This window comes from Salmo trutta, chromosome 24 (assembly GCF_901001165.1).
Source record: "Salmo trutta chromosome 24, fSalTru1.1, whole genome shotgun sequence".
NCBI classification, from domain to species: Eukaryota; Metazoa; Chordata; class Actinopteri; order Salmoniformes; family Salmonidae; genus Salmo; species Salmo trutta.
The window spans coordinates 13,972,134-13,995,355 of record NC_042980.1 but is presented as its reverse complement, the minus strand read 5'-3'; the positions used below and the strand labels follow the sequence as shown (position 1 = coordinate 13,995,355).

The window sequence follows — 23,222 nt, the reverse complement described above, 5'->3', positions numbered from 1 at the left end:
TTATAGGGAATAGGGTGCCATTTGGGATGAGTTTGTCATGTAACCAAAGGTTATTGTCCATCCGATCGTCCATGTCTTTCCCTCTCTGAAATGATTGACATGTTGACATGATGTGTTGTGTTTGTCACAGGCCAGACCCCAACACATGGGCCCTGTTCAGCGGATCAGTTCAAATGCAGTAATGGCCAGTGCATCCCTCTGCAGTATGCCTGTGATGACTATGATGACTGTGGAGACCATTCTGACGAGCTGGGCTGCAGTGAGTAACCCACCCAACTCAGTAACCACAGTCTTCCCTCTCCATCTCAATCATCATAAACTGTTATCTTATGCGAAGCTACAGTATATGGCTGTTTGTATAATACTGAAGTGAGAGTAAATGTCAACCCTCATAATGTGACACGTGTGCATGTGCTCTCCCCAGATGTTGGCAGTGGGCGCTCCTGCAGTGAGAACATCTGTGAGCACAACTGCACAGACCTGACAGACGGTGGCTTCCTCTGCTCCTGCAGGCCTGGATACAAACCCAGCCAGACAGACAGGAACACCTGTGAAGGTACAGGAAGCATCAGTACAAGCTGAATGCGGAAACACCACTCTGTACCAATGTCACACTCTTTTAAAACCTCTTATGATTTCCTCTGCTTGTGCTATTATTATACTTCTCGCCCTTCTTTGGACACTGTGCTAACAACCTTCCAGACAAGCTTCAATACCATACAACTCAACTTCCGTGGCCTCCAACTGCTCTTAAATACAAGTAAAACTAAATGCATGCTCTTCAACCGATCGCTGCCCGCACCAGCCCGCCCGCCCAGCATCACTACTCTGGACGGTTCTGACTTAGAATATGTGGGCAACTACAAATACCTAGGTGTCTGGTTAGACTGTAAGCTCTCCTTCCAGACACACATCAAACATCTCCAATCCAAATTTAAATCTAGAATTGGCTTCCTATTTCGCAACATAGCATCCTTCACTCATGCTGCCAAACATACCCTCGTAAAACTGACCATCCTACCGATCCTCGACTTCGGCTATGTTATTTACAAAATAGCCTCCAACACCCTACTCAATAAACTGGATGCAGTCTATCACAGTGCCATCCATTTTGTCACCAAAGCCCCATATACTACCCACCACTGCGACCTGTATGCTCTCGTTGGTTGGCCCTCGCTTCATACTCGTCGCCAAACCCACTGGCTCCAGGTCATCTACAAGACCCTGCTAGGTAAAGTCCCCCCTTATCTCAGCTCACTGGTCACCATAGCAGCACCCACCTGTAGCACGCGCTCCAGCAGGTATATCTCTCTGGTCACCCCCAAAGCCAATTCCTTCTTTGGCCGTCTCTCCTTCCAGTTCTCTGCTGCCAGTGACTGGAACGAACTACAAAAATCTCTGAAACTGGAAACACTTATCTCCCTCACTAGCTTTAAGCACCAACTGTCAGAGCAGCTCACAGATCACTGCACCTGTACACAGCCCATCTATAATTTAGCCCAAACAACTCCCTCTTCCCCTACTGTATTTATTTATTTACTTTGCTCCTTTGCACCCCATTATTTCTATTTCTACTTTGCACTTTCTTCCACTACAAATCTACCATTCCAGTGTTTTACTTGCTATGTTGTATTTACTTTGCCACCATGGCCTTTTTTTGCCTTTACCTCCCTTATCTCACCTCATTTGCTCACGTTGTATATAGACTTATTTTTCTACTGTATCATTGACTGTATGTTTGTTTTACTCCATGTGTAACTCTGTGTTGTTGTATATGTCGAACTGCTTTGCTTTATCTTGGCCAGGTTGCAATTGTAAATGAGAACTTGTTCTCAACTTGCCTACCTGGTTAAATAAAGGGGAAATAACAAAAAATGACAAAAATTAACCTTTGGCTTTCTCTGTGTTTTTCCTGTTGTGTTTTGTGAACAGACGTCAACGAGTGTGAGGTCTACGGGACGTGTCCACAGGAGTGTCAGAACTCCAAGGGAAGCTACGAGTGTTTCTGTGCCCAGGGCTTCCGCTCAGTCAGCGAGCAACATGGCATTGAGTGTGCTGCTGAGGGTAAGAGCTTAGCTGGACAAGTCATTCTGTCTGCGTTCCAAATGGCACCCTATTCCCTTTGTAGTGCAGCTAAGCTCTGGTCAAAAGTACTGTACTGTATAGGGAAGAGGGTGCCATTTGGGACGCAAACATCTGCCTCCTATCTGTTAGTGCTCTGGAGTAGAATGCCTGAATGTTAAAGGGATACTTTGGGATTTTTACAATACTAGCAGATACCCATAGACTTCCAGTCATTGTGCTAACGCTAGTTATCATTGGCTTGCAAAACTACCTCTAACTTACTTCATACTGGACACAGAGACATAAAACTGGTATCCATGAGTTCATCTGACTCTGGGGAAGTAGATAAAGGGCCTCATTGCCACAATTACAAAGTATCCCTTTAAAACCTCTTGCATCTAGACGCCTCGCCAAATATCCAATGGAAGAACGTTGGCGCGAAATACAAATACCTCAAAAATGCAATAATTTCAATTTTTCAACCATACAACTATTTTACACCATTTGAAAGATAAGACTCTGGATTAATCCAACCACATTGTCTGATTTCAAAAAGGCTTTACAGCGAAAGCAAAACATTAGATTATGTTAGGAGAGTACCCTGCCAAAATAATCACACAGCCATTTTCAAAGCAAGCATATATGTAAAAAAAAAACAAAAAAAAAACACAGCTAAATGGAGCACTAACCTTTGATGATCTTCATCAGATGACACTCCTAGGACATTATGTTATACAATACATGCATGTTTTGTTCAATCAAGTTCATATTTATATCAAAAAACAGCTTTTTACATTAGCATGTGATGTTCAGAAATCGTATTCCCACCGAAAACTTCCGGGGAATTTACTAAATTACTCATGATAAACGTTGACAAAATACATAACAATTATTTTAAGAATTATAGATATAGAACTCCTTTATGCAATCGATATGTCAGATTTTAAAATAGCTTTTCGGCGAAAGCACATTTTGCAATATTCTGAGTACATAGCTCAGCCATCAGGGCAAGCTATTTTGACACCCGCCAAGTTCGGTGCTCACTAAACTCAGAATTAGTATTCGAAAAATTGTATTACCTTTGCTGTTCTTCATCAGAATGCACTTCCAGGACTGCTACTTCCACAACAAATGTTGTTTTTGTTCCAAATAATCCATAGGTCACTATCCAAAGGGTAACGCGCGAGCGCATTTCCAGACAAAAAAATTCAAAATGTTCCATTACCGTACTTAGAAGCATGTCAAACGCTGTTTAAAATAAATTTGTATGCTATTTTTCTCGTAAAATAGCGATAATATTCCAACCGGACAATGCTGTATTCATTCAAAGAGGATAAGAAAAAATGGCGTGATCTCGTGAATGCGCATCTCCAATCTCTTTGTCACCAGGCAGTCCACTGACAAACTCAGCTGCTATTATCTGCCCAGAGACAGGAGACGCCTCAATCCGGTTTCTGAAGGCTTTAGAGAGCCAATGGAAGCCTTAGAAAGTGTCACATAACAGCTCAGATACTGTAGTTTCGATAGAGAAGCAAAAGAAGGACTACAAATTCGCAGACAGGCCACTTCCTGCTTGGAATCTTCTTAGGTTTTTGCCTGCCATATGAGTTCTGTTATACTCAGACACCATTCAAACAGTTTTAGAAACTTTAGAGTGTTTTCTATCCAAATCTACTAATAATATGCATATTCTCGTTTCTGGGCAAGAGTAGTAACCAGTTTAAATCGGGTACGTTTTTTTCATCCGGCCGTGAAAATACTGCCCCCTATCCCAAACAGGTTAAGGATGGGACCATATTTCACCATTCTCCATTTCAGGAAACCCACCAGTGCTGCTTCTGCCCGACAACGTGAGAATTCGCCGCTTCAACTTGTCATCGGAGCAGTATTCAGACTACGTGGACAACGCCGAGCACATCCAGGCTCTGGACTACCAGTGGGATCCAGAGGGCATTGGACTCAGTAAGACCTTCAGCTCAACTAGTTAACTAGTCAGTGCCATTTGGCTCATGTTAAGAGCACTATGGGAGCCAAAATGGGGAGGGACTACCTGAACTTGTCCAATAAGAAACACATTTTTGTTTTTCCGTTGCAAACCATTTTGCAATGATGTACACTTCTGAATATGACCCTATTGTGCTCTCAGGTATTGTGTACTGGACGGTCCTGGGCCGAGGCTCTCAGTTTGGCTCTATCAAGCGAGCCTACATGACCACATTCAATGACAATGGCAATAACCCAGTGAAGGAGTTGGATCTGAACCTGAGATATGTTGCCAACCCTGATGGTATCGCTGTGGACTGGGTCGGAGGGTACAACTCCTTCATTATTGCTTACTATTTTTGATTTTAAGAATAAATGTTTGTATTCAATCTAACAGCTTATCTTGGTTTCACAGTCACATTTACTGGACAGACGCAGGGACCAATCGAATTGAAGTGGCAAAGCTAGATGGGCGCTACAGGAAGTGGTTGATCCATAATGACTTGGACCAGCCAGCTGCTATTGTTTTGAATCCAGGACTCGGGTAAGGAAGTGATCAACTACAGTGGCATAGGGGGCTTTTTTGTTTGTTCCGAAGAAGTGTGTGTGTGTGTGTGTGTGTGTGTGTGTGTGTGTGTGTGTGTGTGTGTGTGTGTGTGTGTGTGTGTGTGTGTCCCCTTCACAATAAGCTAATATAGTGTATCCTCTCAGATATAACAGCATTGTGGAGTGATCAACAAAAATATTATTTGAAAGTCAAAGACATTCGTTAACAAACACTCTGTTAAGCATATGTGACTGTGCATTTCCCAGAATCATGTACTGGACAGACTGGGGCAGGAGACCCAGGATTGAGTCTGCCTGGATGGACGGGCAACACAGGCAGGTTCTGTTGGACGAGGACCTGGGCTGGCCCACTGGACTGACTCTGGACTACCTGAATGGAGACAGGATCTACTGGTGTGACTCCAAGGAGAACATCATAGAGTCCATGAAGCCGGACGGCACCGAGAGGAAGATCATCATGTCAGGAGGTCAGAACCCACTGAGACCTTTCTTAGGCTGCGTCTCAAATGGTACCACATTCCCTATATAGTGCACTACTTTTGACCAAGACTCATAATAGTAGTGCATTATGTAGGGAATAGATCGCCATTTGGGATGCAGCCATAGATGCTGCTAACATGCTGGTGATATATTCTTTATAATAACTACGTTATTAACTCCCTTAATAGTTAATGATTGAACCAGACTACACATCTATTCAAATGGTGGCTAATTAAGCATGGCCATTTTCTGCATCAGATATTGGTAATCCCTACAGCCTGGATGTCTTTGAGGGCCATGTGTACTGGACAACCAAGGAGCGGGGTGAAGTCTGGAAGGCTGATAAGTTTGGGAAGGAGGACAAAGTGAAGGTGCTGACCATCAACCCCTGGCTGACTCAAGTCCGCATCTACCAGGAGCATAGATACAACCGCTCAGGTTAGAGTTTGTAAAGTCTAAAACAAACACTGTACTTTTCTCCTGTCTGGTGAGTATACGGTAGTTACAGGTCCCCTCTTCCCTCTCAGTGCCCAACCCCTGTAAGGATGTGTGCAGTCACCTGTGTCTGATCCGGCCTGGAGGCTACACCTGCACCTGCCCCCAAGGCTCATCCTTGGTGGGCTTTAACCCCAACGAATGTGATGCAGGTATGGTCTATAAAGGAAATCCCATCACCTGTGAATGCAGCCTCGCTGCACCATTGATCATCGAAATCATACTCTATACATGCATGGCTGCTCAGACGTTGCTGTGTGACGTGGTGGTGACGTTGTGGTGGCTTTCACTCCTGCAGCCATTGAGGTTCCAGTCTTAATGCCCCTTGCATGCAGATGCATGAACGGAGGGACCTGCTACACTGACGAAGGGGGCCTGCCCAAGTGCAAGTGAGTTCAGCAGCTGGTCTCAGGAAGTAGATTCGTTGTCATATTATTATAACATGTAACAACACAGCCCCAAGCCATATGAGTGTTTCGTTCCGCCCCACGAATAAACATTTGTTTTTTGTCTTTTCTTTTGCAGGTGTCAGTATGGCTATGCAGGGGCTTACTGTGAGATGGGAAAGTCCAGGGATGCCCCTGAAGGAGCAGGTACAGTAAAAAGTGAGACAAGAAGAGGAACGTCTGTATGACACTGAATGACCTGCATTATGGATCTCTTCAAATACGATTAGATTTCACCCCAAACATGTCAGTCCAACGTGCCAGTCTTCATACAACATTTCTGATTCGCGGTTCATGATGAAGCAGTTACACAGCATTGATTGAGCCAAGTAACATTATTTTTCATCAGACCGTTGTCTCACAAGTCATTATAATGGGACCGTGAGATTTGTTTTGACTCAGCAAACACTAAAGCTGTTTTTCTCTCCAGTAAAAGATTACTTAGCTCACTAGCTAATAAAAAGCTCAACACCATAATCGTTTTACTTCAATTTGCAGTATGTCAGCAAAGTAATAGGTCATTACCAGCAATAAGTGATCAATTGTTTTTCCTTTTGAACTACTGATACATGTTTTACAAAAGATTAGTAGAAATGTCCTGGAATAAACTTGGTTGCTTGCTGACATCTTTGTCTTCAGCACTTGCTGCACTGTTAGCAGTGATTATTTTCATCATCACCGGAGCGTTGGCTGTCGGGGTTTTCCTCAACTACAAACGAACTGGCTCCTTAATGCCGTCCATGCCCAATCTACCCAGGTAGGTTCTCAGCTCACCTGCTTTCAAACGTCTGCGCTTGCCTCCGTCGTAACGTTTCAAACCAGAGCCTCACATTGTTGTGTGTGAATCGAGAAGCCATTTTCTTTTCTGTCTTTCTATTTTCCAGCCTTAGCAGTCTGGTGAAATCGGGTGACACGGGCAATGGGGTGACGTTTCGCTCGGGTGACAATGTCACAATGGATCTGGGACCTCCACCAATCGGGGTGTCATTCATTGACAGGGCCATGCAGTTGGTAAGCACTGGATTGTGTTGGTTTAGCACTTAGTGGTGTCACTGCACCTTCAGACTGCACCATCAGCATTTTAATCCTTTGTTAGGCCTGGGAGACCCCGGTTGACTTTAGCTCTTTGGACCTCTGATATTATACATTATTAACAAGACTGAGAGTCAACACATTCCCAGCCAGGGTTGTTTTGCTCTGTAGTTAATAAAGTAAAGCACAAATTGCAGGGCATTGACTTCATACTAAGAGCTTGAAATACATGTAGATGATGGATAGCAATGCTGTTCGAATCACCTTTGATGGACATGATGAATAACAGTATGTCTCGTTCAGGATGGGAACTCCGCAGTGGAAGCGGGGAGGCCAATCACGTTTGAGAACCATCTGTATGCTCATGGAGCAACTGGATCGTCTAGTGATCCTGCTGTCATCCACGCCACACAGGTACGCAAGACAACCCTGTTGCATGAACATTCCTAGGGCAGGTGGGATTGACATCATTGTTAAAACAATACTAATTGTTCTGCACTGTTTTACTCCAAACAGGTGACTGTTACTGTTAGCGGCGAGCAGATCGAGAAGAACCATAAAGAGCAGATTGTGAGCACCGTGGACAGTTCAACAGCCAGAGCCAAGCCTGTTCAGGTGACTCTCCCTTCCTGTACTTGTATCATTAGGTAAAGGATAGGGATGATATTGTAATTTACAGCAACAGTGTCCTACATTTACAGGAGTCAATGTGGAGTGCCTTCAGAAGAAAATTGAAGCCAAGCTTAACTTTTGAAAACCCTATCTACTCAGAGGTAAGCCCAACACTGACACCCAATGAGCATTTGGGAGATGACTGTCTCTATGGTTCATATCTCTCAGGACCTGTTCCTTTTTGAGACATGGCTATTCTACAGTGGAGAATGTACTTCTAACTGTTTGAGGTTTGCTTATGATTGCTACTCAGGGTGAACAGATGTTGGGTTTGTGTTAACCTGTTTTCTGCTAGTCATCTCCTTATTGTTTTTCAGATGCAGAATGAAAAAGCAGTAGGAAGCAATGAGGAGAGTTCCTCCACTGACCCCTCTCCCTTTGCCCCAACCACCAAACGCCTGAAGAGGGATTGTCCCAGCACCTACTCACCAACTGAGGACACTTTCCAAGACACAGCGAACCTCGTCAAAGAGGACAACGATGTATGACCCCCTTTCTCACAGATTGGAATCAAAGACACACTCTCCTTTGCACAGAATCCCTTTTTATACATAGCCTGTCTACAAAACTAAGATTGATTTGTGAAAAGAAATTAGACAAACATTTCTTTAGCATACAGAAAAGAGGTCTGTTCATGACTATGCCTTCTGATATTTCTTATGCCAATTCTTGTTTCATGATTCTTTTTTTTTATTGTGATATACTGTATGTATATCTTTGCACTGAAACTGCTGTTAGAAATTTTATAAATATGTTGTACATTTGTAAATTTGAACAGTACGATTTTTGTTGATAATCTATTTCCAACAGCCAAGAGGATATTATCTTATCCCTAATGCTTCATAAACAAAACAAAGAACAGGTGAAGTGCATTGTGAATTAGGACAATGTTTTGAAAGGATAATTCATTATTTTTGCCACTGATCAAAACTGAATATGTATGCATTTCATCTTACATGTTTATATACCTCATTTCAGGGCTTAAAAAACAAACAAAGCGAAGCAAATACAAACGGATCCAATTCTTGTGCTCTTACCATAGCTTTCCTAAATCTATGGATGCTGTCAAAAGAAAACTATGAAAATTCCAAATATCTCAAAGAATAGTATGCTAAGCATACTTGCATGGTAATTAAGATCAAAATGATAAACAATGTTCCCTGACTTTTGTTTGGCATATTTAAATGAAAACGATCATATTTTAGTAAAAAAAGTGTATGAATAATGATGTCCTCTTTCAAATTCATTTGGAACAATACTTGAATATGCCCATGATTTTAATGTGTGAAGATGTATAATTTTGGACACATCCAGTGACCCTCTGGAGCTGGTAAAGTACAATAGCAAAATATCCATATCTGGAGATACAGAATTTGGTCAGGTCATTAAACAAAGATTCTGACTGTCATTTTCTAAACATGGGCTATAAATCCTGTGTTCTTAGATTGATTGTTTTGTATTTTGAAAAGAACAAATAAAGACTGTATCACTGATCATTCTAAATACTGTATGCTCAGATGGCTTTCTATATAGCAAAGTGAGAGACAAAATGTATGCTGCTAAAACGTAAAATGAATACATTTTTTGTTTTGTAATACAATCTTAACGTTTTGTTTTTCTTACCTTAAAATACATTGTGATTAACCAAAAATCAGTTTGAGAAAATTAACTAACTCAAATGCATATAAACCTCTAACACACACACACTGTGTATTTTGTAGGCACCACAGGAAGGTTTAATATCAATATTCATGAATTATTCCCTATTTGCACTACATACACCATTGATAATCTATGTAGTATCAACATGAGGTGAGTAGCGCGTCCGTGGGTGGCGAGCTGTCAGGGCATGCAACTGGTCACTTTGGAGATGTCTGAACTGCACAAGAGACAAAGGGAGAAATCATGAGCTTTTACATCTGTAATATACTGTAGACTACGGGAAATGGATGCGAGACAGACATGAATGTTTCTGCATTGTAATGACATGACTAAACTATTTGAAAAACATACAGTATACAGTATCTACTCATTTTCGTCAAAGAAGTTGGGTCAATATCAGTGCTTGGCCTCCTCAGGAAGACAGTTTCACAGTTTCTGGTGGTCTGCTTCAATAAGGTCCAGTCTCACTTTGACACCAGAATTCTGCGAATCCCGCCTGAACATAAAAGCAGGCAGCTTAGTTGTTATGTAGCTAATACATGCTTAAATCTATGAATAACACAACACATTAAGAACACCTTCTCTTTCCATGACATAGCCTGACCATGTGAATCCAGGTGAAAGCTATGATCCCTTATTGATGTCACTTGTTAAATCCACTTCAACCAGTGTAGATGAAGGGGAGGAGACAGGTTAAAGATGTTTAAGCCTTGAGACAACTCAATATTAGGAAGGTATTCCTACTGTTTGGTATACTCAGTGTATATCTCTAACTAGCATTGCACAGTTACAGGTCCATAATAAAATGCTCAGAAATCTATCCGGAATTTACAGAGTTTAATGTAATGTAAAACAATGTCCCAGTACCCAAGGCTGTCAGAGAAGGCCTCCACACCATACTTGGATAGACAGTCGTCTCCTCCATTGAGGGAAAGCCTCCCCGGGGATACTGACAACATTGATCACGCTTCCTTGCGCCTTCTTTAAGAGTGGGAGGAACTTCAGGGTCACTTCAATCAGACCTATTCAAATTCACATCCAGAACCTTCCTGGAGTCCTCCAACTGCATCCATTCAGTGGGGCCTATAGGTGTGGTCCTCCCAGCGTTGTTGATCAGCCCCCAGAAACCTGACTCAGAGAGGTAGAGAGACAAATGTGGGTGAAAGGTACACTGCCAGGGTTGATATATTTCCATGACAGATTTAAAAAGCAATTTTGGACTGACCAAGATATTTTCAAATAGATGATACTTAAAAGTTTCAAATCAATACATGTTTATTTGAAATGTTTTGGACATCAGAGCAACCTTGAGGGAATCCTATTTGAGTATGAAAATGAAGTTCATATGATAGGTAAGATATACAAAACCTTGCAAAGAGCCTATCCAGCTGACAATCTCTTAGAAAACTATTTTATCTATTGGAACCAAGACTTAATAATAACTGATATTGGCACGAGATGGAGGGAATGTTGGAACATAACTAACGAAATTACAGTTAACGAAAATGTACGCTTAATCCAGTATAAACAAAGGAATATAATTTATTACACGAGACAAAAAAAATCACAAATTCCATAGCACAAATGCAGAGTCATGTCTTAAGTGTAAAACTAACAATGCAGCAATAATCCATGCCTCCTGGGAATGTTATGAAGTCCAAACGTTATGGGCGGAGTTAGACAATTGTCTGTCAGCAGTTCTACAAAGTAAATTAACTTTTAATCCAGCCCGATGGGTTATACAAAACTGCTCTCGTCAATCATCTTGAAAAAAAACGTAGTAACCTACATTGCAACTGTTTAGTAAAATAAATGTAGAAACAAAGTCTTTTCCACTCAGAGAAGGTTTCTACTGTACTGAACAAAAATATAAACTCAACATGTAAAGTGTTGGTCCCATATTTCATGAGTTGAAATAAAAGATCCCAGAAGTGTTCCATATGCACAAAAAGCTTATTTCTCTCCAATTGTGTACACACAATTGTTTACATCCCTGTTAGTGAGCATTTATTCTTTGCCAAAATAATCCAGCCACTTTACTGTGGCTGATTAAACAGCATAATTATTACACAAGTGTACCTGGTGCTGGGGACAAGGCCAATCTAAAATGTGCAGTTTTGAGGGAGTGTGCAATTGGCATGCTGACTGCAGGAATGTCCACCAGAGCTGTTGCCAGATTTGATGTTCATTTATCTACCATAAGCCGCCCTCAACTTCGTTTTAGAGAATTTGGCAGTATGTTCAACCGGCCTCACAACTGCATACCACGTGTAACCATGGCAGGCCAGGACCTCCATATCCAGCTCCTTCACCTGCAGGATCACCCGAGACCAGCCACCCGGACAGCTGATAAAACTGGGGGTTTGCACAACCGAAGAATCTCTGCACAAACTGTCAGAAACCGTCTCAGGGAAGCTCATCTGTGTGCTTGTCCTCACCAGGGTCTTGACCTGACTGCAGTTCGGAGTCGTAACCGACTTCAGTGGGCAAATGGTCACCTTTGATGGCCACTGCCACACTGGAGAAGTGTGCTCTTCACAGATTAATCCCAGTTTCAACTGCACCGGGCAGATAGCATGTATGGCATCGTGCGGGCACGTGGTTTGCTGATGTGGACAGAGTTCACCATGGTGGCAGTGGGGTTATGGTATGGGCAGACATATGCTACGGACAACAAACACAATTGCATTTAATCAATGGCAATTTGAATGCACAGCGATACCTTGAGGTCCTTAGGCCCATTGTCGTGCCATTCATCCGCAGCCATCACCTCATGTTTCAGCATGATAATGCACGGCCCCATGTTGCAAGGATCTGTACACAATTCATGGAAGTTGAAAATGTCCCAGTTCTTCCATGGCCTGCATACAACAGCGTGTTCCAGTTCCCACCGAGATCCAGCAACTTCGGACAGCCATTGAAGAGGAGTGGGACAACATTCCACATGCCACAATCAACAACCTGATTAATTCTGTGAAGATGTGCCGCGCTGCACGAGGCAAATAGCGGTCACACCAGATACTGACTGGTTTTCTGATCCAAGCCCCTACTTTTTTTTTAAAGATATCTGTGATCAACAGAGCCGAGTCATGTGAAATCCATAGATTAGGGCCTAATTTATTTGTTTTGTCTGATTTCCTTATATGAACTGTAACTCAGAAAAATCTTGGAAATGGTTACATTTATATTCTTGTTCAGTGTACATGTAATCCTACATTGATGCCCCCTAGTGAAACCTGTGTCCCATCAATAGTTAGTTGAATTCTGGGAATGTCAAACGGCAATTAATCTTTAACCAGATATTTTAAATCTACTATAACCCCAGCTGGATGTATGCAGCAAACCTTTTATAAATCTTCCAATCCATTTAATCTGCTCGTGAAAAAGTGTTAAAGGATACATGGCATGCTTGTGGATCTTGCACCACATATATTTCATTCTATAGGGTTTATGTGGTTTATGTATAGAAGTAGTATTCCAAAGCTTGGGACAGCCATAAATCAATATGTTTTAGTGTTCATTAGAAGGAAATAGATTAAAGCATGACATTAAAGCATGACTATTGCAATTAGGCATCTAATTAAAATCCCATAGATAATTGATGTAATGCAGAACAAACTTAGCGGATGACTAACAAAAGTTTGTCCATTTTGTCATCACTGTGTCCATGTTATGGCAGGTATTCTAGATGTTTCCTCGGCAGCTCTCAGGGTGACAGTGGTTTGAAAACATGCAGATTTATGGGTCAGTTAGAGGGTTGCGAGGTACTCAACCACCCCTATCTCGTTTTTATCTCTCCCAGTGCTTGACTCTGACTTGCACCTTATCCACCCCCTGAACAGAACTGTGTTCCGTCTGGGAGAGGCCACAGCCTTCAAATCCGAGCCACCTTTCTCCGTGAGACGTGGGGATATTACATGAAACCCCTTTCGGTCATGCCGACTTGCCACCAAATTTCCAAATCCGCTATCACTGTCTGTGATAAAGACATGTTTCTTGTCAAAATCTTCCATTTTGAAATAATCTCTAATAAACCAGGCGATGGCTGTGGCTGTAACTGAAATGAGGATGAAAGATAGGGCCAAATGTGATACGATTGCCTAAAACAGACCAAGAAATATATGTTTTATTTCATAATACATTTCTTGCAATGTAATACTTTTATTTTTAATAACAGACAAGGAACTTTATCAATCTCACCTGAGAAAAATCGACTAGATATTCTCTTCAGAGACCACAGGGAAGACCTGTAAAGGAGTCATTTCAGTTATATAATGGTATTTCTTCAATAACACATTTTTTTCTTCTTCTTCAAAACACTTACACCAGAGAAAGCTGAGTCTAATTGCTCGCTCATTTCAATAGTTTACCTGTTTGTCAGTATAATAAAAACACCACAACAGTAACGACAAAGTGGAATAGGCTCTGAAGAACCATCTTCAAAAATAATGAGTCTACAAAATAAGACAATAGCTCAGTGTTTAGAGCATAGGCCTACAATATCATTCCTTACTTTATTTTCATAATGCTATTGCTTGTGTGTGTCCTCCAACTCCATGATCCTCTTCTATCTTACTCATAGACCTGGTACACAGCTGAATGATTATATTATTGTTTTGTCATAATCACATGCAGCAATGCACCTGATCATAAGCACAGTTGGCTGCAAGGTGCTCACAGCTTTTTATAATGACACACAGTACCAGTCAAAAGTTTGGACACACAAACTCATTCAAGGGTTTTTCTTTATTTTGACTATTTTCTACATTGTAGAATAATGGTGAAGATATCAAAACAATTAAATAACACATATGGAATCATGTATTAACCAAAAAAAGTGTTAAACAAATCAAAATATATTTTATATTGGAGATTCCTCAAAGCATCCACCCTTTGCCTCGATAACAGCTTTGCACACTCTTGGCATTCTATCAACCAGATTCACCTGGAATGCTTTTCCAACAGTCTTGCAGGAGTTCCCACAAATGCTGAGCACTTGTTGGCTGCTTTTCCTTCACTCCGCGGTCCAACTCATCCAAAACCATCTCAATTGGGTTGAGGTCGGGTGATTGAGGAGGCCAGATCATCTGATGCAGCACTCCATCACTCTCCTTCTTGGTCAAATAGCCCTTCCACAGCCTGGAGGTGTGTTGGGTCATTGTCCTATAGAAAAACAAATGATAGTCTCACTAAGCGCAAACCAGATGAGATGGCGTATCGCTGCAGAATGCTGTGGTAGCCATGCTGGTTAAGTTTGCCTTGATTTCTAAATAAATCACAAACAGTGTCACCAGCAATGCACCCCCACACCATCACACCACCTCCTCCATGCTTCACGGTGGGAAACACAGATCCAGAGATCATCCATTCACCTACTCTGCATCTCACAAAGACATGGCGGTTGGAACCAAAAATCTCACATTGGGACTCATCAGACCAAAGGACAGATTTCCACCGGTCTAATGTCCATTACTCATGTTTCTTGGCCCAAGCAAGTCTCTTCTTCTCATTGGTGTCCTTTAGTAGTGGTTTCTTTGCAGCAATTCAACCGTGAAGGCCTGATTCACGCAGTCTCCTCTGAACAGTTGATGTTGAAATGTGTCTGTTACTTGAACTCTGTGAAGCATTTATTTGGGCTGCAATTTCTGAGACTGGTAACTCTAATGAACTTATCCTCTGCAGCAGAGGTAACTCTGGGTCTTCCTTTCACATGGTGGTACTCATGAGAGCCAGTTTCATTATAGCGCTTGATGGTTTTTGCAATTGGACTTGAAGATACTTTCAAAGTTCTTCAAATGTTCCAGATTGACTGACCTTCATGTCTTAAAGTAATGATGGACTGTTGTTTCTCTTTGCTTATTTGAGCTGTTCTTGCCATATTATGGACTTGGTCGTTAACCAAATAGGGCTATCTTCTGTATACCACCCCTACCTTGTCACAACACAACTGATTTCTCAAACGTATTAAGAAGGAAAGAAATTCCACAAATTAACAAGGCACCCCTGTTAATTGAAATGCCTTCCAGGTGGCTACCTCATGAAGCTGGTTGAGAGAATGCCAAGAGCGTGCAAAGCTGTCATCAAGGCAAAGGGTGGCTACTTTGAAAAATCTCAAATACTACATAATTCATGTGCTATTTCATAGTTTTGATGTCTTCACTATTATTCTACAATGTAGAAAATAGTATAAATAAAGAAAAACTCTTGAATGAGTAGGTGTATCCAAACATTTGACTGGTACTGTACATGTCTAGCAGGGTGAAAGAATCTTCATTTGAGAAGCTCAGCAGGCTATCAGGTATTTCTGGTCAGAGAGAATTTAGCTGAACAGAAAAAAATATCTAAATTCCAAAACTCTTTTTGCAATAGTTTTTTCTGATTCCTTAGTTGGAATTAATGGTAGCAAGTCACAGGTAAACAAGAGTAAACATATGTTGATCAGGAATTTGTTGCACTGTAAGAGTTTGCTTTTTGATAGGAAGAATTTGCTGCAAGTCATACAGTGAGCTAGGTTATAAGCTAATAGTTCTAACAGAGACAGAATATCACTTACTGAATGTATCAACTGGACTCAATGCAACCACCGCTTCATTTGAATTACTGAAAATCTCTCCATTGGTTTTATTATCGGAGCAGGGAAACAGACAGGACAAATCCAAATGTGATTAGACAAAATGCAATTCACAACTCTGTTTAAGTTTGAAAACAAATTAGTGTTTTTTTTCTCCATTCATTGGTTGAATCCCATGCTATACACTTTTTCCAATTACATTTTTTCTTCGTCTCCTGTGGGTGTAAATAAAGACTTTCTCCTACATTCGGTCAGAGAACCATTAACATTAAAGAAAACATCCTGTTGGGTTGGCCATATCTTTTAAGAGCATTTTGTCTGCTATCCAAGTTGGCAGGTAGGACATAGGCAACCATATGAACTTGGCATCCCAGCCAGGTGAGTAGCGGGTACGAGGGTGGACAGCAGAGATGGCGTGCTCCATGCAGCTCACAACCTTCATCAGGTCCCCATCCAGCAACGTCGCAACATTCTTCTCCAATGTAACATTTGCTGGAAGAAAGGTTTTGCCTCCATCAACAAGCTGATTTCGACATCTTGGAACACAATGAAGAAATTGTATGTCTGACTGTTTGAGGTCTAGGTCAAAGGCAGGCAGGCAGGCTGAACTTGCCTGACTACTCAGTTCACTTGCTCTGGGCAATCCTTGTCAATTCGTTCATGGAGTGTTTGTCATTCTGTCACACAGGTTACGACAATCCTATTTGCACCTATCATATTACAGCAGCATGCACAGATTCATGTGTATGTTTGTTTTGTAAAAAAAAAAAGAAAAGAAAAAAAGTTACCTCTCTCTGGGTAATCATGTCCATATTGATCTTTGATTTCTTCAGGCAATTTGTCCCACAATGTCTTGACATTTTTTCTCAGGAGATGTAGATCAGTCACACTTGTTTTGAAAAATCCTGGTTCCAGACACAGGACTTTAACTCCAAAAGCTGACATGTTCATCCTGGAATTCAAAAACAAGAATATGCCACAACAAACATGAATACGTCTGCATTATAGTATTCATATGAAGTTGGAGCCATAGAAAAAAATGCTCTGAGCATCACTATTCAGTTTCAAATAAGCATGATACAGTATATGCTTAGACAAAAAAACAGGGCCTCGCACCGTAGACTATCATTGAAAGCCTCCACTCCATATTTTGACACACAGTAGGGACCCCCGAAGGCGCTTATCCTCCCAAACACACTGGCCACATTCACCACCCTGCCCCTGGCCTTCTTGATGAGGGGCAGGACACTCAGAGTCACACCAATGACTCCAATGAGGTTCACGTCCAGCATGGACTTGTAGTCGTCGACGGTCATCCAATCACAGGGACCAGATGGTACAGAGACACCAGCATTGTTCACCACAGCCCACAGACCTGAAATGGCATGAAAGTAGGGCATAGTTAAGTACCAATATCACAGCCACAGCAAGACAAAGGCAGCAGTCACAATGAAGGAAAACATTCCATGCCTACAGGTGTCAACAAGTGCTTACATGCCAGTTGTCACATGTGGGAGTGAGGTCTCTTTCAGTGAGAAGGTGTGTTCTGAGATGTTGGGTTAACTTGTTGTTTATGGTTGTAAATTCCATAGCAGCGGTTGACACTGACTCATGGTAGTAGAATGAATGAGTAGACCAGTAGCCGGCCTAGATATTTGGATATTTTTAATACCAAACGCTTCCCCCAATTTAAGCCAGAAAAGTCTTAGAGGCAATTTTTACATGAGTTTGGCTAAACTGGTCTTCAAAGACACTCACCCTTCTCCCCAACCAAGGTTTTGATGAACGCTGTTGCTTTGTTGACACTATCAGTGCTGACGACATCCAGGTGGACTGTGTTCAATCGTTCAGAAGAGACCTTCTTCAGTTCATCCTCCCCCTTCTCAGTGTAGCAGGCTGCAATCACACGGAAGCCCAGCTTGTCCAGATGTCTGGCCAGAAGGTTCCCAAATCCAGAGTCACAGCCAGTGATGTAGACATATTTCTGTCCTTTATTGGGTACTCTTGCGAGTTCCCTGTACCAGCGGAACACAAACCAAAAAGCCACCAGTCCAAGAATGTAGAGGAACATTTCTGAGACAGAAGAACGAGGTTCATTCAGATAAACACCTATTTTTCATCATATTACAAATCTAACATTTCTATTGTTCTTTTTTGCAAAGATAGTAAAATAGTCAGAACATAAAATTATATGCCCCCGATTAACCTTCATTTGTCTGAGGAGCAAAATCCAGTAGGAAAATCAATGCAATCAGAGCTATGGCAAAATCAGCTGAATCTTGTAGGCTACAACTGCCAACAAATGGCACAATCTTGAGTAGTTTACAGATAGTAAAAGCTTTGGTAAAAAAAAGTACATTTCCATCCAGTTCAATTGGATTTTAGAAGCAAATTCATATCAAATCTGCTGTTTGCATTAAGTTCTTAAAGTATTTAAGGTTTTCATAGGCCTATTTAAATTTCTCTGGTGTGCGACTGCAAGTTTAGCTTAGTGACTAGTAGGGATAGGCATGAGTAACTGAGTACTCCAGTATGCGAACAGATGTCAAAGCTCAATCTTTAACCAGATATTTCAAATAAAATCTAATACTGAAACTATTTGGTGGAATGTGCTTTGTGGCTGCCCGATCAGGTAAGTTACATTTTGTCTTGTAAAACAAAGTACATGTGCATTTGCGGGCCACAACAAAAAAAGAACCAAGCCAAGCATCACAGATATTCTTCCTAAATTCTCTTTCCCCTCTGTCTCTCATTCACTTAATTGCATTCCGACCGCTGCTTACACAAATGTGCTGAGTGTGCACACAAGCTCCCGTTACGTCTATAGAAATAAATGCCTATAACACGTATCTAACTGATGGGATACACAAGTAACATTCCTTGCAAAATGACAACAGTTTTATCACAAATTCAAAATCGACTGGTTGATTGAAGTAGGAAAATATGTGTTCCAACAATGAGCTGCAGTTTTGGAATAATTGCGTCCCGTCTACTAATGCTTAGGCTACTTTGCGAACTGCTAGTGCCATTAAGAATGGGTTAGCCTAGGCCAGGGATGGGCAACTGGGGGGCTTGGACCCCCTTTTGTAGGCCTGTGGATCAATATCACTGAAAAAAAGGAACTCATTCGGGGTCTTAACTTACCGTTTAGTTACAATAGTGGAATATACAAGGTGCACTTTCGAAATTGAGTTGTCCATCAGAAGTGTTTCTGTTATGTCAGTCACTCAATTAGCCAATGTCAGCTAACATGTTTTGGGGTAAGTTAGTCTAGCGGCCAGCTATCAAGGTCGAATTGCTGCCCCCATTGATTTTGTTAGTCACTCTCACTCAGATATATTAAAAACTGCAGATGTTTCTCTCCACCCTATGGCAAAATGTGTAGGAAATGCAGGAAATTAGCAGTTAAACAAAATGTTGCTTAGGGCTCCCAAAACACTAGGGCCGACTGTGGGTACGCAGACCAGTGAGTCACTGCGGCACCTCATGATGATTTCAGATTTTTTGTGGCCCCCCACCACATAAAAAAGTTGCCCATCTCTGGGCTAGGATATAGCCCATTAAACATAGCCCGGTTCCACACTGAAAATAAACAAAAACACCTTATTTTGATAAAGACAAAAAGCATATTTTCATCAGAATCATTAAGCAAAGGCCTACTCCAAACAGATGTGGCCATAATTCATCACCATGCAGTGTTCAATGCAGAATTGTTAATCCATTTTGAAAACATACATGTCCAAAGAACAGGCAGAATAAACTAAATTGAATGTCTGAAGATCGGAAAGAAGACAGATTTTGGTTTGAAACCCTGAAAAAAATGGTCTTTCAACTCGCCAAATTGAGCCCTGTTTCAAATAATCACTCTGAGAATAACTGTTCCAGATATGCAAGATGCACATCACTTCACACTGGCAGCATTTTTCATTTGGAAAAATATTCTGTTCCATTTTAGTCTGTTATATTACATGTTTTTTGGACTGTGCTCAGAAAACAAGAGCATCTTGTCTTCTAAATTAACAAAGCAAGGATATGCCATCGCACAGCCATAAGCTTCTACAAGCAAACTCCACTGCTGAGGTTAGTCTTTTTGAAGATTGTGCTACACGGTATAATAAGCAGTTGATATCACGGTTTCATTCAATTTCATCTTAAATGGCACTTGCTTTTTGTTATTGTCTGCCTTCAGATGTCAAAATAGAATTATGTTCTAAATTTTAAGAAAAAAAAAATCTAAATTAAAAGCTTAAATGTATTGAGTCAATAAGTACTCAACCCCTTTGTTATGGCAAGCATAAACAAGTTCAGGAGTAAAAATGTGATTAACAAGTCACATAAGTTGCATGGGCTCACTCTTTGTGCAATAATAGTGTTTAATATGATTTTTGAATTACTACCTCATCTCTGTACCCCACACATACCTTACAGATAATTGTCCCTCAGTCAGGCAGTGAATTTCCAACACAGTTTCAACCACTAAGACCAAGGAGGTTTTCCAATGCTTCACAAAGAAAGGCCCCTATTGGTAGATGGGTAAAAAAAATGTAAAGCAGACATTGAATATCCCTTTGAGCATGGTGAAGTTATTAACTACACTTTGGATGGTGTATCAATACGCCCAGTCACTAGAAAGATACAGGAGTCCTTCCTAATGCAGTTCGCAGAGAGGAAGGAAACCGCTCAGGGATTTCACCATGAGGCCAATGGTGACTTTAAAAAACAGTTAGAGTTGAATGGCTCTGATAGGAGAAAACTGAGGATGGATCAACAACATTGTAGTTACTCCACAATACTGACATAATTGACAGAGAGAAAAGAAGGACACCTGTACAGAATATAATATTCCAAAAACATGCATCCTGTTTGCAACAAGGCACTAAAGTAATACTGCTAAAAACGTGGCAAAAAAATTAACTTTATGTCCTCAATACAAAGTGTTATGTTTGGGGCAAATCCAATACAACACATTCCTGAGTAAAACTCCATATTTTCAAGCACAGTGGCGGCTACATCATGTTCTGGGTATGCTTGTTATCGTTAAGGACTGGGGTGTTTTTCAGGATAAAAAATAAACGGAAGAGCTAAGCACAGGCAAAATTGTAGAGGAAAACCTTGGTCAGACTGCTTTCCACCAGACACTGGGAGTTGAATATATTTTTTTTAATGCCCACTTTTGGCATCACGTGATAACGATGCACCTTTCAACGCCAAGCCACGCCCACTAGATAATCAATACCAAGACCGGGACAACAAATATTTAAAAAAGACAAAAGAAAATGTATTAGATTCGGACGCAAAGCGATACAATTGGCTCGTTAGAAATAATAACATATTTCAATAACCAAGTCAGTCGGCAGTTAGTTTACGTGAGTGACTATTCAGTCACTGGTGAAGTGAGTGAACTGCGACTTTTGCGACTTTGTCAACTCATCTATCTGTTGTCCTTTTTGTTTATAGCTTTTTAACTTTTCATGTTCATCAAACATTGAACTGTCCGATTAATATGCCTTCCTCAGAAGTCAAGATATGGCAAAGAAACGTTACTGACACACTTACCCTAGGCGACAAACGTACGCTCCTTAAGTTGCTGGTAACAACAGTGACTCGTTTTTTTCTTCTTTCCCTGTGTTATTCACCTTCCGGTGTGTGTGAACTATTGCTCTGTCAGAAAGTTTGGTCAACTATTTTTTGATAGATGGTAGACGTCCTCCATCTACTGGACATTTTAGGTTTACGTTCAAGTTTATTCATATGCACAGGACACACACAAGGTGTGGCTAGGTCTACACAGTACCGTGAAATGCTTATTTGGGCAGGTTCACCTCACAACAATTCCCCCCCAAAATATGTAAATGCAATAAAAAATTGGTCAGAAATATAAATACAAGGCAGGCTGTGCAACTACATTTTATTTTTACCTTTTATTTAACTAGCAAGTCAGTTAAGAACAAATTCTTATTTACAATAACAGCCAAACCCTCCCCTAACTCGGACGACACTGGGCCAATTGTGCACCACCAATCACAGCCAGTTGTGATACAGCCCAGTATTGAACCAGGGTCTGTAGTGACAACCTCTAGCACTGAGATGCAGAGCTTTAGACCACTGCACCACTCAGGAGCCCACTTATATGACAGCTGGAAACCAGTTATTAATTTCAAGAGTTTTATTTATATATAATTAAACATTTTATAAAGACAGGTGGAGAGGCAGGCAGGTAGGAAAAAAATAGCAAAGGTGGAGACAGGGTTGAAGCCCAGCTGACCAGCCAGGGAGAGTAGAATATGTGTGAGAGTTACCACTAGACCACAAACTCTGCACGTTCATTTCAAAAGTTTGATTTGCAAGCAATTTATTATATGGATGACTGAAACATGTATTTAAAAACATAATGAAAGGTAGATTACATGACGAGTTGAAATGATTGCCTACTGCACCATGGCTACTGTAGGCTTACCATTCTGGTTTGGTAGGTAGTGCTGGTATATGTTGGCTCTGGGTGAATGAGCTGTACAGACTGATGACTGACCTTCAGGTCATACTCATTTTACAACGTTCCGCTGATGACATACGGGTGATACACGCCTATCACCAGAACAGAAGTTCTTTAAACAACCCAACTGTTTACTTACATAGGAATAATGTTGATAGAATTGTATTTTACTGCATTCATATTTACCACCTCATTGAACATTCATCCCATATTATTTAAGAGGCCATTTTAATTCAGTATTCAAGTTTATTCAAATGTATTTATAAAAAGTACAGCATATACTGCACACCTGAATCTTTCTAAGAGAACAAATAGTCAGACAGGTGTGGAGTAATGCTCATATTCATCAATTCATGGTTAAACAACACATTTACTTATATTAACTCATTGGTTCATTGAATGTACCTTTGCCTCACAAAGGCTCTTTAGTTAGAAATATTGTACTGTCAGAACTCTTATATAATAGAAGGGACAATAGTGGAAGAGGTGTACACTGAGAATTCCTCTTGTAGGAGGGATTCTTAATTGTCAATAGTGACCAAAGGCGTGTAGGAGATCAGATGAGTCCTTGACAGGACAAGCAGGTATGTTATGGTTTGCTTATCCTTCTATACTAATATAGGGAGGAGAGCGTATATGATAAATGATTATTATTCTACGCAGCTGAAGTGGATTTTTATGGTAGACATTGGATATTTCCATATCTATAGTCTACATGTTATTTTGTTTGCATTTTCTTGTGTATTATGGTATTATG

The 23,222-nt window shown here is 40.9% G+C and overlaps 2 protein-coding genes across 11 annotated transcripts in view; one reads left to right on the top strand and one right to left on the bottom strand.

Moving 5' to 3' along the window:
- The window catches only part of LOC115160736 (low-density lipoprotein receptor-related protein 2), a 62,381-nt gene extending 53,139 nt beyond the window's left edge, over positions 1-9,242 (top strand). For 4 of the 5 annotated variants that reach the window (XM_029711086.1, XM_029711084.1, XM_029711085.1 and 1 more), the window contains 17 exons: positions 131-259; positions 425-556; positions 1,933-2,064; positions 3,883-4,026; positions 4,211-4,376; positions 4,463-4,591; positions 4,861-5,081; positions 5,353-5,532; positions 5,622-5,741; positions 5,888-5,978; positions 6,115-6,194; positions 6,675-6,792; positions 6,920-7,046; positions 7,371-7,481; positions 7,584-7,682; positions 7,769-7,840; positions 8,057-9,242. In XM_029711086.1, the coding sequence (XP_029566946.1) occupies positions 131-259; positions 425-556; positions 1,933-2,064; positions 3,883-4,026; positions 4,211-4,376; positions 4,463-4,591; positions 4,861-5,081; positions 5,353-5,532; positions 5,622-5,741; positions 5,888-5,978; positions 6,115-6,194; positions 6,675-6,792; positions 6,920-7,046; positions 7,371-7,481; positions 7,584-7,682; positions 7,769-7,840; positions 8,057-8,227 (2,222 nt within the window). In that variant the 3' untranslated portion in view covers positions 8,228-9,242. The remainder of the gene's footprint in view (positions 1-130; positions 260-424; positions 557-1,932; positions 2,065-3,882; positions 4,027-4,210; positions 4,377-4,462; positions 4,592-4,860; positions 5,082-5,352; positions 5,533-5,621; positions 5,742-5,887; positions 5,979-6,114; positions 6,195-6,674; positions 6,793-6,919; positions 7,047-7,370; positions 7,482-7,583; positions 7,683-7,768; positions 7,841-8,056) is intronic. The other variant, XM_029711083.1, reaches the window with a different exon arrangement.
- Positions 9,243-9,450: 208 nt separating this feature from the next.
- On the bottom strand, positions 9,451-21,627 carry LOC115160737 (retinol dehydrogenase 7). 6 transcript variants are annotated; one of them, XR_003869110.1, is made up of 7 exons: positions 21,529-21,624; positions 17,731-18,045; positions 17,089-17,347; positions 16,761-16,924; positions 13,602-13,648; positions 10,269-10,529; positions 9,451-9,897 (listed from the first exon to the last, which is right to left on the bottom strand). XR_003869110.1 is itself a non-coding variant. In XM_029711091.1 (6 exons), the coding sequence occupies exons 2-5, from the start codon at positions 18,041-18,043 to the stop codon at positions 13,629-13,631; spliced, it is 756 nt and encodes a 251-aa protein (XP_029566951.1). In that variant the 5' UTR covers positions 18,044-18,045; positions 21,529-21,624; the 3' UTR covers positions 12,526-13,501; positions 13,602-13,628. The 6 variants fall into 6 exon arrangements, 5 of the variants coding, with proteins under 5 accessions (XP_029566951.1, XP_029566952.1, XP_029566949.1 ...); XM_029711091.1 differs by lacking the exons at positions 9,451-9,897; positions 10,269-10,529 and adding an exon at positions 12,526-13,501; XM_029711092.1 differs by lacking the exons at positions 9,451-9,897; positions 10,269-10,529 and adding an exon at positions 12,526-13,458.
- Positions 21,628-23,222: the final 1,595 nt, after the last annotated feature.

Coding starts and splice junctions, on each gene's coding strand:
- LOC115160737 (XM_029711088.1), bottom strand. CDS start 18,043: ATGTTCCTCTACATTCTTGGACTGGTGGCTTTTTGGTTTGTGTTCCGC. Junction 17,348..17,730: donor AACCTTGGTTGGGGAGAAGG/GTGAGTGTCTTT, acceptor ATGCCATTTCAG/GTCTGTGGGCTGTGGTGAAC. Junction 16,925..17,088: donor GCTTTCAATGATAGTCTACG/GTGCGAGGCCCT, acceptor TTTGAATTCCAG/GATGAACATGTCAGCTTTTG.